An 11,851-nucleotide genomic window follows, 5' to 3' on the forward strand; every position below is an offset into this window, starting at 1 on the left:
TAGTTCCCTAGTTCTCTAGGGTCGAGTTGGGTTTTTTTGACAAGGGCCTTATAACAGCCACCTTATATGCTTTAGGCACATGTCCTAATGTCAGAGATGAGTTAATAATTAGGGATGTTCCGATACCCATACTAGTATCGGAAATTCCACCGATACCACATAAAATTCTGGTATCGGAATCGGCGAGTACTTGAATCCATGTACCAATCCGATACCAATTTCTTAAACAGGACCTAGTTATGCCCGCTAGCTTTGCTTAACGCTGCAAATGGCAAGGCTTCTTCACTGCTCAGAATGCAAACACAGAAAGTTGTGCTGTGAAGAAGAAATGAAAATGTGCAAGGGACATGCACGAATATTCGATCCGCAATAATTAATAGAAAATTAAAAATGCTATTTGAATATTTTTATTTTTCATTAAAAAAACTGCATCATCACCACAGGTTTAGAATTGTCTTGTCTTATTTAACGCTTCTTCACTTCATCTATAATGACTTTATAATGTACAGAAAATATAAAAAATAATTTGCATGTGTCCTAAATTGTTCTAGTTTAATCATGCTAGTTTAAATATTTTAAGTTCACACACGACGGCCTGACGGATCGCGTGTTATGTTCAGCTCACATCACCAAAAATGTTTTAAAAACTGGTGAGCCACAGAATTCGTTAACATTACATTACTTATATATAAGTTGGTATAAAAATACCAGCGTAATATTAAATTATTCGATGATTCATTTATTTATTACCATGACTTTTTCGGAGCGGTTGTTTGTTCGTTAGAAATATGTTGGGCTAACTAATGCTGATTTCAATAACTTTAAACATTAAAATGTACATTTCACTGCAACTAATGTTAATAAATTTGGCCTTAGCATAAGACTGGTACCTTTCTCCATACCTAAAGCCTGCATTTTCATCCTAAGAACTTCAGGGTCGTCGCCTTCAAGTTATAGCCTGTAAATAAATCCGCACGGGTGTTTGTTTTAAAACGCATTGAAATTCTTTAGTTAGGATTAGTTGAATTTACTTATTGATGTTAATGGAATGCAAAGCTAAACAAGACAGACACTGACCATGAAACGACAAAGAAAACAATATTTGCGGTGGTGATCAGCAGAATTAGTCTTTCTTCCTCAAATGCCGGTCACGTAATAAACAACAAGCACTAAAATGGCTCCGTCTTTGTTTTTAGGATCAATTAACAGTCGGTATGGAGGTATCAGGAAGCCTGTTTACTTTATTTATTATCAACATTATAAACAATAAAGCCAGATATTCTTGTCAGATCTGGGTTTTGTTACCGGGAGTTAGAGAAGAGCAACGCAACGCATTATTCACATTCTCCGCTGTCGGCTTGTAAACTGTCGGCTTGTTGAACAGACTTTCAACAGAGTAAAATAGACCTACTGTATTATGCTTGTTTTTCTTATCAAGAACACGTTAAACAAAATAAACAAGATAACCATATATCACAGACTTTCAATATGCGTTTTGTTTTGTATGTTTGGGTTTTTGTATGATTTCGCTTTGCGCAGGTTTAAATGCAGTTTTTATGTATTTTTCTATTTTTTTCCAACGTTGCTAATCTTTTCAACATTAAAAACCCTATATACAGGATCTAATATTAGTGCATTATGAATATTTAATGATAGTTATAAGCTTGATGTGAAATTGTGACTAAATAAAAACGAAACAAATTACATATTTTTTCACTTAATTTAAATAAACGAATATTCGTTTTTTATGAGCACAAATATTCTAATATGAAATTATTGAAAAATGTCCATCCCCAGTGCTAGCGCTGTTTGGCAGTATTTCAGAGTGGACCAACCAGCCAGTAAAACTGCGACTTAAGAAAAGTAAATAATATTGCTGTCAAATGTCTGTCAGATAATAAAAATACTCTCTAATTTACTGTATGTATTTGTTCATGTTTTATTAAGAGATAAGTCTAAAGCACACCATAAAATAATTATATCAATTCACACAGGGCTAGTATATACAGCTGTATACAAATACACACCCTGGTATCGGATCAGTACTCGGTATCGGCTGATACCCTGAGCCCAGGTATCGGAATCGGTATCGGGAAGGAAAAAAGTGTATTGGAACATCCCTATTAATAATACCAAGAATAGGATCTATAATTTATGGGAGCATCTTTTTCAGTAGATTTGTAGGTGTAGGGTCTAGCATGCATGTTGTTGATTTAGATGATCTAATGATTTTAGACAGCTCATCGTGATCTACGGTATAAAATAATTGCATTTTCTCCTTAAGGGCTCTGTAGTTAGTTTGTTCAGCGGGTTTCACTTCTGATTGCATTATTATAATTTTTTCTGTAATATCTTGGATTTTATATGTGAAGTAGTTCATAAATTCATCATTGCTATGCTGATATACAGGATCATAAGTCACTGACGATTTATTTTTTGTTAATTTAGCCACTGTGTTAAATATAAACCTTGGGTTGTGCTGGTTTTCTTCTATTAGTGATGAAAAGTAGGCGGATCTAGAAGTTTTTAGGGCTTTCCTGTATTTTCGAATACTATCCTTCCATCCTGTACGAAATACCTCTAATTTAGTTTTCTTAAAGTTGCGCTCCATTTTTCGGGCCGCTTTCTTTAGAGCCTGAGTGTGTTCATTATACCACGGTGTGGGACTGCCGTTTTTAATCTTCTTTAAACGTAGAGGAGCAACTGTGTCTAGCGTTACCGAGAAGGTGGAATTAAAATTTTCAATTAGTTTAGGTCCTCACTGAGGGCGCTGAAGGTTCGCTACTGTGTTAGAGACTTCATGTGTATGTCTGTGTAATGGCAGGTGTATGATCAGATGCCCGAGCCCAGATACGTCATTTCGATGGGAAGGTAAGAAACACAGTTTATTCTTTTCTTTCTTGAGAAATAAGCTGACAGATTTTGCTTTAGATTTAGAAGACTAAATACTTGGTGAAGCAAGTGTTGAAACGGTGAAGTTCATTATGTAATATTTTTTGACTGAAACTAATTTGTTTGTTTTCTGCTAGCTGTGCTAATGGTGGAGGTTACTATCATTACTCTTATTCGGTGGTGCGGGGCTGTGATCGTATCGTGCCGGTGGACATCTACGTCCCAGGTGTGTTTCATCAAGTTTCGAATAAGTAGCAGCAATAATGACCTATGGCTTATTTAGATTTTGTACAAGAATATTCCTTAATTGTTTTTAAAATATATATTTTTTAAATCATCGAATTTATGCCTGTTCAACAGGTTGCCCTCCAACTGCTGAGGCTCTGCTTTACGGAATACTGCAGTTACAGAGGAAGATCAAACGAGAGAAGAAAATGCAAATTTGGTATCGCAAGTGAGAAGTGATTGTGTGTGTGTGTGGTAAAAATGTTTATTTAAGTCTGGTCGTTTGTTGGGCTAAGAAAATGTATTTCTCAGGAGCTTCTCTAGATTGAGCACCCCTTGAGCTCCTCTTCTTTGTATCTACAATAAAGGACTTTCTGAATGCTGAGAGGTGTGAAATGAAAAAAACATTTTCATGGCATTTGTATTTTGTTGTGTTAAACTTTATCAATGTATGCTTAACTGTAATACATGTGAGCATCTAGCCCAACTTTGAGGGTGGTGTAATCCAAGGATTTGAGTAAAAATGACTCATGCCAAGTTAACACCCACTCAATAGAATAATAAAGATATATCCAAATCTAACGCATTCAGGTAGACCTCACATAAACTGTCAAGTGTGGATCATAGTTTAAAATACATAAAGAATATGAAGTGCAAAACATAGGCTTAAATTTGTTAGCATTGTGACAGCAATGTACTTCAGTTAAGGCTGAAAAGATAATTTCCTCACAAATCTTCATTACCATAAGTATTTGTCGTGCTTATATATGTGGTCCTCTCTTTAATTTATGATTTTTACCAAATCATTTTAATGCTTTTTATTGTAATGCGGTAAAAATGACACAGTAATGAGATTTACAAAGAGCGTTTTGTGAATATAAATGCAAATACAAGAAAATATGTATTTTTAATGTAACATGATTGAAGTTAGAGTTTAATAGCTCTGGTCCATATTTTGCATTTTTACCGGAGTTTAAAAGTGTGCCCTACCCACATATATTGGAGTAAATTGATAAAAATGGTCTCATTTTACAGAAAGCTGTGACATTTTTGACAATTATTCTGTAATGCTACTCTACTGCTAACTCGTGAGTGAGTTTGTGTGATAATATTAAATTTCATATTTATATTTATATGATTTTCACTGGGGAGAGAGGATTTGGGAAGACAAAATCAGACCTTATGTTCTATGTAGCAAAAAAATGCAAAATTGAGCTGAGGTTCTAAGCTTTCAAAAGATACCATATACAAACCCGATTCCAAAAAAGTTGGGACACTGTACAAATTGTGAATAAAAACAGAATGCAATGATGTGGAAGTTTCAAATTTCAATATTTTATTCAGAATACAACATCGATGACATATCAAATGTTTAAACTGAGAGAATGTATCATTTTAAGGGAAAAATAAGTTGATTTTAAATTTCATGGCATCAACACATCTCAAAAAAGTTGTGACAAGGCCATGTTTACCACTGTGTGGCATCCCCTCTTCTTTTTATAACAGTCTGCAAACGTCTGGGGACTGAGGAGACAAGTTGCTCAAGTTTAGGAATAGGAATGTTGTCCCATTCTTGTCTAATACAGGCTTCTAGTTGCTCGACTGTCTTAGGTCTTCTTTGTCGCATCTTCCTCTTTATGATGCGCCAAATGTTTTCTATGGGTGAAAGATCTGGACTGCAGGCTGGCCATTTCAGTACCCGGATCCTTCTACGCAGCCATGATGTTGTAATTGATGCAGTATGTGGTCTGGCATTGTCATGTTGGAAAATGCAAGGTCTTCCCTGAAAGAGACGACGTCTGGATGGGAGCATATGTTGTTGTAGAACTTGGATATACCTTTCAGCATTGATGGTGCCTTTCCAGATGTGTAAGCTGCCCATGCCACACGCACACTCATGCAACCCCATACCATCAGAGATGCAGGCTTCTGAACTGAGCGCTGATAACAACTTGGGTTGTCCTTGTCCTCTTTAGTCCGGATGACATGGCGTCCCAGTTTTCCAAAAAGAACTTCAAATTTTGATTCGTCTGACCACAGAACAGTTTTCCACTTTGCCACAGTCCATTTTAACGCTACGCACAGAGATTGTTCCAGATTCTCTGAATCTTTGGATGATATTATGCACTGTAGATGATGATAACTTCAAACTCTTTGCAATTTTTCTCTGAGAAACTCCTTTCTGATATTGCTCCACTATTTTTCGCCGCAGCATTGGGGGAATTGGTGATCCTCTGCCCATCTTGACTTCTGAGAGACACTGCCACTCTGATAGGCTCTTTTTATACCCAATCATGTTGCCAATTGACCTAATAAGTTGCAAATTGGTCCTCCAGCTGTTCCTTATATGTACATTTAACTTTTCCGGCCTCTTATTGCTACCTGTCCCAACTTTTTTGGAATGTGTAGCTCTCATGAAATCCAAAATGAGCCAATATTTGGCATGACATTTCAAAATGTCTCACTTTCAACATTTGATATGTTATCTATATTCTATTGTGAATAAAATATAAGTTTATGAGATTCGTAAATTATTGCATTCCTTTTTTATTCACAGTTTGTAGTGTCCCAACTTTTTTGGAATCGGGTTTGTATATCTCACAATTTATAGATTTGATGATGCAATATTAGACCCAGTCTGCCAGTCCAATATTGGACTGGCAGAGTTTAAGAGAAATCAACTAAATAAAATTGGTGATTAGTCTCTACCTCTCTAAATTGTGCAGTGTTAAAGTGCCTGAGATCATAGGACAACATAATGTACGAAAACTCAGTAATGTGCAATTTGTGTGTGCAATGACCTATGCTTAACCAATCAATTCTAATTGTGCAATTATGAGATTTCCATCAGCATTGTGTCCTTGAGCAAAATACTAACACTCCAGAAATACATTAGGTGGCATCCTTTGACACTGCTTTCCAACACTACATGAAAGCCCCCCTCAACACTGCACATCATTGGACACACCCAGTTCCTGAGTTCTTGCAGGTTTGTTAGATAAGAGAAAATGTGTGAGGGTAGTGCTGTTGGGGAAACGGGTTTAAGACACACTGCACTAGAAGATGTAGTCGACATAAACTTTGAGTTTTTTTATGTGTTCAGTGTGCTATATCCAGAGCCGATCCTTCCCATACGCAGGTAGCATAGGGCCCCAGCACCACCAGAGGCCCCCTTGAGTACCGAATCAAAAACACTATTTGTAAACAAGACACTATTTTTATAACTTGCAGATTCAACTTTAATCGTTTGGAAATTTCCTTTTTCCATAGTTAATTTATTCAATTACTGGTACATACTCGGATATCATGCAGTGGGCGGCAGGTAATGACATGCGCATGATGTGCTGATATGAGTCTTTACAAATGACCGTGGCTTTAAAACGGAGCTGGGTTGAGAAAAAATGGCAATAATGCGAAGCAAAAGAACAAGAAGGCATGTGTTTTTGTATTATTTAAAGTCTTTATTTAGTTTTGCCAAATTATGCAATTAATTACTTACAAAACAATTCTCCAGTAGGCTAATATGTAATTTTTAGTTTGTGCCATCACATTTCGAGAATAATCATGTGTTTTCATATGCTTAGCTTTTTTGAGGAAACTGTATTTATCATGCTTTATTTTTGTTAGTAAATCACTCATGTGGTAGAAAAAACACAGCGTTTGCGTGTTAGTTTTTTTTTTTACAGCTAGATGGTTCCAGAGCCAGGCATTAGGTCAATCTAAATTTTTATTTAATTTTATACTTGTTTAGGTGTAACATTAACCCCTTGTTAAATGTTTATTTTATTTTTCTTTGAGTCTTTATTAGTTTAAGTGTGTTAGTAGTTTCAGGGTTATTATTATTTATTTCTTATAGTTTACAGTCATGTTTAAGCCAATATCTAATTTTAATTATTTGTACAAGGGCCCCTCACAAGTTTGTTCAGGGCCCCCAGACGTCTAGGATAGGCACTGGCTATATCTAGGTCAGAGATATTTGCTGCTGATCTAGCTGTTTACTGTACCCCGCAATGTAGCATGGTTGAAACTTCCCATGTTAAAATAAAAAATACGGCATATAAACCACAACAGACAACAAATGTAAACAGTAATTGTTTATTTCATGTAGTAAATTTGAAAAAAGAAATTTGGCATAACTATAGTCATTTATTAAAACAGATTCATTTATAAAGTTATAAATGAATAAAACAATTGGAAGGCTACAGAGACAAAAACAAATGTAGAATGTTATTTATATAAAACACAGCGTGTTCTTTTATTCTTTAAGAATAGTGGGTGTGATCATCTTATTAAAGGAATAATATTTGCATTCACTGGGAGGACTGATGTCCATCAGCGTGGTGCTGATCTTCTCTTTTTTGAATCCAGCTTCCACAAGGTGGGACACTTGTGTCTCCTAAAGAGAAGAAAACCCAGATGCCCCAACAAAGAAGAGAAGAAAACCCAGATGCCCCAACAAAGAATCAAATCATGAACATATAGACTCACTTACATTAACTCATAATACTTTTACCCACCTGGAACATTTTCTCAATGTTGTCATATTTACTTTTCAGCAGGTCGCCCCAGGAAGTGAGATTACAGTACGTGAGCACACCGCCGGGCTTTAGCAGTCTGTTAGCATGACCCTATGAACAAAGTGCATCAAGATTAGCGAGCAGTTCAAAGACCCGAGTTTGGTCAATGACAGCAAATATTCCCTAGTACTGTATAATCTGATTTTTGATGTACCTTAATGAAGTTGAACTGATGTGTGTGCCAAGACTCTTCTGACAGAGGGTACGTGTCATAAAGAATGCCTGTGACAAACATTAAGGTACAGTATATTTCTCACATCTTTACTATATAAAAAGAATAGAAAAACACGTGTTCTTGCATCAAAGAGTATTGTATTAGACATCTTACCATCAAAATGATTGTCAGGTAGGGTTGGCACCACATCTTCCCACAGGCCTTTCAAAGGAACAACCTGTGTAAAGAGCACAACCATTTAGTGGTATACAAAAAATGGCAAACAAAAAATATGACCACTTAAAAGGGTGACTGGTGTTTAAAGAAATATTTTGCACTGTACTTTATGTGGCTGACTCTTGGCCCACTCCTGCAGTCTCTGGAATACCCCATCATTACACTCAATGATCCAATGCTCTTCAATGGGGAAGGACTCCACTTTAGTAGCTGCTATGGCCATTCCAAAGCCAATCTCAAGCACCCTTCCACCTACATTCCCAAAAAGAGAGAAGACACGCTTTTTTAATATTAAACATGTTTATTTCTTATTTATTGCTTCCAGACTCTATTTAATCTGTTTTGCAATTGCACTTTTACCTATATCATTACACTGTATTGCAGTGCATTAATGTAAATATTGAATGTAGCGTGTATTCTTCTTTTATAAAACAAATATTTTGTAAACCAATAAACACATTTTTTTTCTATGTAGTGGCAATTTTACTCTGTTCTCTTAGACAGATATGAATGACAGAGTAATGGCCACAGTAAAGGCCTTTCCCTGGAGCTGCGGGAGCTAATATTTCACAGAGGAGTAAAAATAGGCATGTGAGACCCTTCTCAAATAAACGGCATTTCTAGAGATTCACGTCGTAAACCTTTCAAGTCAAACATCCTATGTGGAAATAGGTGTATGCGCAAATAATGCTGTAAATTTGAATCCGTGTAAAATCCGAGTAAATCTGCGTAGGCAGAATCAATCCTCGTGCATGGATACAATCACGCTTGAAGCACAGGCATGTTTAACCCTCTGGGACTCTTCGTTTAGGGGTCACACTTGGCTCCTCCGCGGTTTTTGTCCATTTTTTGTCAACTTTTAGATATTTTTGGTTTGATAAGTAAGTTTTGCATTATGATTACAGTCAAACATTAAAATTTTGTTATAAAGGAACACATGGAAAGCCGTTTTGTTACTTAGTATTTGATAACTATAAGAGATCTAACAAAATAAGGAAGGGATAGTCATAAATCAACAATTAATTGCAAAATACTTGTATAAAGTGTTCATTTCATTCAGTTTACTGGGCCTCTTCATTTAGGGGTTACACTTGGCTCCTGTAACTTTTTTCAGGAAAATGTATGTAATATATTTTTGTTCAAAATATTTCTTATTTTGCATTTTGAGAGAATTTTATGGTACTAATTAATATTTATGCTATAAGTATTATACATTTTTCTACCCATTGAAAACAATAAAAATGTTTACATTTATTTGACAATTTTGTCAAATATTTTTAAACATCATTTTTCAATTAATGCATTATTTCAGGTTAAAACAGATACCAGGCCATTAAAACCCAATATTTGAAAAGCAGATTAGTGCCACCTGGTTGTAAAAAAAGTAAAAACATGTGTAATGGCATGGTGTCACTTCTAGGTTCCTGTGTGTGTGTGTGTGTGTGTGTGTGTGTATGTGCACATGCGTGTCAGAGAGAGCCTCTTCTGTATTTTTATTTCATTTAGTGATTTTATTTAACATATTTTCAAAATTTGCTCTGTTGCAGCCTTACCGGATCTTTTTTTTAATTGTGTGTGTGACTATTTTGCACTCTTGATATTTTAGAGTGTCACCCCTTGATTGCTGTGCACTTTTTTTCTGCACAGTGGCTGATTTGTAGTTTGTACCACCAAAAGTTTTCCTGAGTTTTCATATTGTTTCACATTTCCCATTCATTTAATGTCGGTCATTTTTGACCGCGAAGGAGCCAAGTGTGACTATTTTTATTGTGACCCTTTGACATAAACGAATCATATCCATATTTTTTGTGTGTGTTCACAGAGCTAAAATGACAAAAGTATTAAAATGTCATCTCATTCCGATGAAGCTACGATATTTAACATTTCAAAATGTAAAATTTTTCGGTCAAAAATGACCAAAGAGTCCCTGAGGGTTAAACTTCTAGTGCTAGTTTATATAATAGTCTTTGGCGTGTGAGGTTTGAGTGGAACTGCACATCTGTTGCCGTGGCACAAGCACGTGTCAGTCCGATAAAAGGTAGATAAACGGTTTTATCAGCTGAGTCCGCTGTAATGCGAAAGCTCGCGTAGGAATTTTTCGATCCCACTATTGTGAAGTCGCTGCTTATGAATATTAATTACCCAGTACGCTTGGACGCAACGTCATCTTACGCTAATTGTGTGCCATAGTAGATTTCGCACATACAGTTTTTGACAGATACGTCCAATGTTTGCATACTTTCGAATGTAGCTTTGTAATAAAGTCACTTTTAATCCACCAGCAAACGCCACTACGCTTTAAACCAACATCTCTCTAAATTCATCGACCTCTGCGAGACTAAATATATAAAAACAAACTAGGGTTGTCTAGATCAAAATTACCTTTAGATGCGGCAACTGTTGCAAGTGAGTGCATGTATGGAGTCTCCCAGCGCTCCATAACGGGTTTGCCCATGATCTCCAGGTGTGTGTCGGTCTCATTGTAGTCAGCATTCGCGTCGTGCCACACTTGTTTGCAGTTCTCCCCCTTTGAGAAGATCGGCTGAGCGGTGGTCATGGGTTATTATTGAATGTTGACAAATGTGTTTTGTGCGTAGGAGCAATGGCTAAAGAGATCGTCTCTGGCGTGTCTTGAGTGTTATATATAGTAAGAACTGCTGATTGTGCAAGAATCAGTACAGCGAGCGAGCGAGTCTAGTGTTCACTTTGAGAAAGGGGGTGGTGTCTAATGCTGAATGACAGCTGGACCGCTCTGATTCATGATGGTTAACCCAGCAGCTGTAACCTTCACCACTTTTCGTTGGCAATGGCCTACTTGGTTATGCATTACCTTAAAGGTACAGTAATAACATTTCCAACGTACTGAATACTATGTGAAGAAAATAAAATGTAAGATTATGTGTAGAAGTATCAGCTCAAATCACATGAAACTGAGCTAAGGTAGCTAAGGTTGTGCAACTGCATAGAGCAAGTGGACTTTCTGAACTATGCAAATGCCAGATGGCCACATTCTTGCAGATTTTTGTCAACATTTCAGTCAATATTTTGCAGGCTGCTCTCTCACATACTTGGTGGTGGTACTAGGGGTCTTCAAATTCTAGGGGTTGCAAAATGCAAGAACATTCAATCATTCTTAATTTATGTTTAATAAATTACATGGTAATTGTACAAGGATAAAGTTTCCAGGGGAACAAATGTCTTGCATAAAGTATGTTCTCTTCTCCCTAATGCAAGGACTAAAAATCCATTATGCTGGAATGCAGTAATCTCATTAAAACAATGTGACTGTTATGCATGTGATAAGTAATGTCAGTTAACATATCCATTTATTGGTACGGTATATATATCCTTTGCAACAGCTTCACAACACAATGGCCTGGTTTCACAGACAAGGCTAAACTTAAACCAGGACTATGCCTTAGTTGGATTAGGATGTTTAAGACACTTTTATAAAAATGCTTTAGAAAGAAACATTACTTGTGTGCATCTTTAGACAAAACAATGGCACAGACATATTTTAAGATATGTCAGGGCAAGTTATTTTCAGTTGAGACAGCGCTAACATTCATTTAAGTCTGGGACTAGCCTTAAGCCTTGTCTGTGAAACCAGGCCTGTATGTGTTAAATTTAAACCGTCTGCGCAACTACAGGACATATGAGTACTACTGTCAAGTAGTCAGTAGTAGTGTTGCTCCTCCCTCTCTATTTGTATAAAACACAGATAACGTCCAGCTGTGTATCAGTAAACCAGGATAGATGATCATTC

General features: G+C 36.3%; 2 protein-coding genes across 2 annotated transcripts in view; one reads left to right on the forward strand and one right to left on the reverse strand.

Annotated features, from left to right (window-relative positions):
• Positions 1-6,743, forward strand: part of ndufs7 (NADH:ubiquinone oxidoreductase core subunit S7) — a 13,320-nt gene extending 6,577 nt beyond the window's left edge. Inside the window, exons 6-8 of the mRNA XM_057362209.1 lie at positions 2,825-2,871; positions 3,030-3,118; positions 3,253-6,743. Coding sequence (XP_057218192.1) covers positions 2,825-2,871; positions 3,030-3,118; positions 3,253-3,350 — 234 coding nt within the window. The 3' untranslated portion in view covers positions 3,351-6,743. The remainder of the gene's footprint in view (positions 1-2,824; positions 2,872-3,029; positions 3,119-3,252) is intronic.
• Positions 6,744-7,199: 456 nt separating this feature from the next.
• Positions 7,200-10,785, reverse strand: gamt (guanidinoacetate N-methyltransferase). The gene is made up of 6 exons (XM_057362208.1): positions 10,468-10,785; positions 8,192-8,337; positions 8,023-8,086; positions 7,849-7,916; positions 7,635-7,745; positions 7,200-7,513 (listed from the first exon to the last, which is right to left on the reverse strand). Exons 1-6 carry the CDS (start codon positions 10,640-10,642, stop codon positions 7,373-7,375), a joined length of 705 nt encoding a protein of 234 aa, XP_057218191.1. The 5' UTR covers positions 10,643-10,785; the 3' UTR covers positions 7,200-7,372.
• Between the last annotated feature and the right edge of the window lie 1,066 nt (positions 10,786-11,851).

The sequence above is a fragment of the Triplophysa rosa genome, linkage group LG20, assembly GCF_024868665.1.
Source record: "Triplophysa rosa linkage group LG20, Trosa_1v2, whole genome shotgun sequence".
NCBI lineage: Eukaryota > Metazoa > Chordata > Actinopteri > Cypriniformes > Nemacheilidae > Triplophysa > Triplophysa rosa.

Bases quoted from the DNA above. Each gene is read 5' to 3' on its own strand.
- gamt (XM_057362208.1), bottom strand. From the start codon at position 10,642: ATGACCACCGCTCAGCCGATCTTCTCAAAGGGGGAGAACTGCAAACAA. The intron at 8,338-10,467 runs GTAATTTTGATC...TTGGGAATGTAG, and splicing joins AACAGTTGCCGCATCTAAAG to GTGGAAGGGTGCTTGAGATT. The intron at 7,514-7,634 runs GTGGGTAAAAGT...TCTTCTCTTTAG, and splicing joins ACATTGAGAAAATGTTCCAG to GAGACACAAGTGTCCCACCT.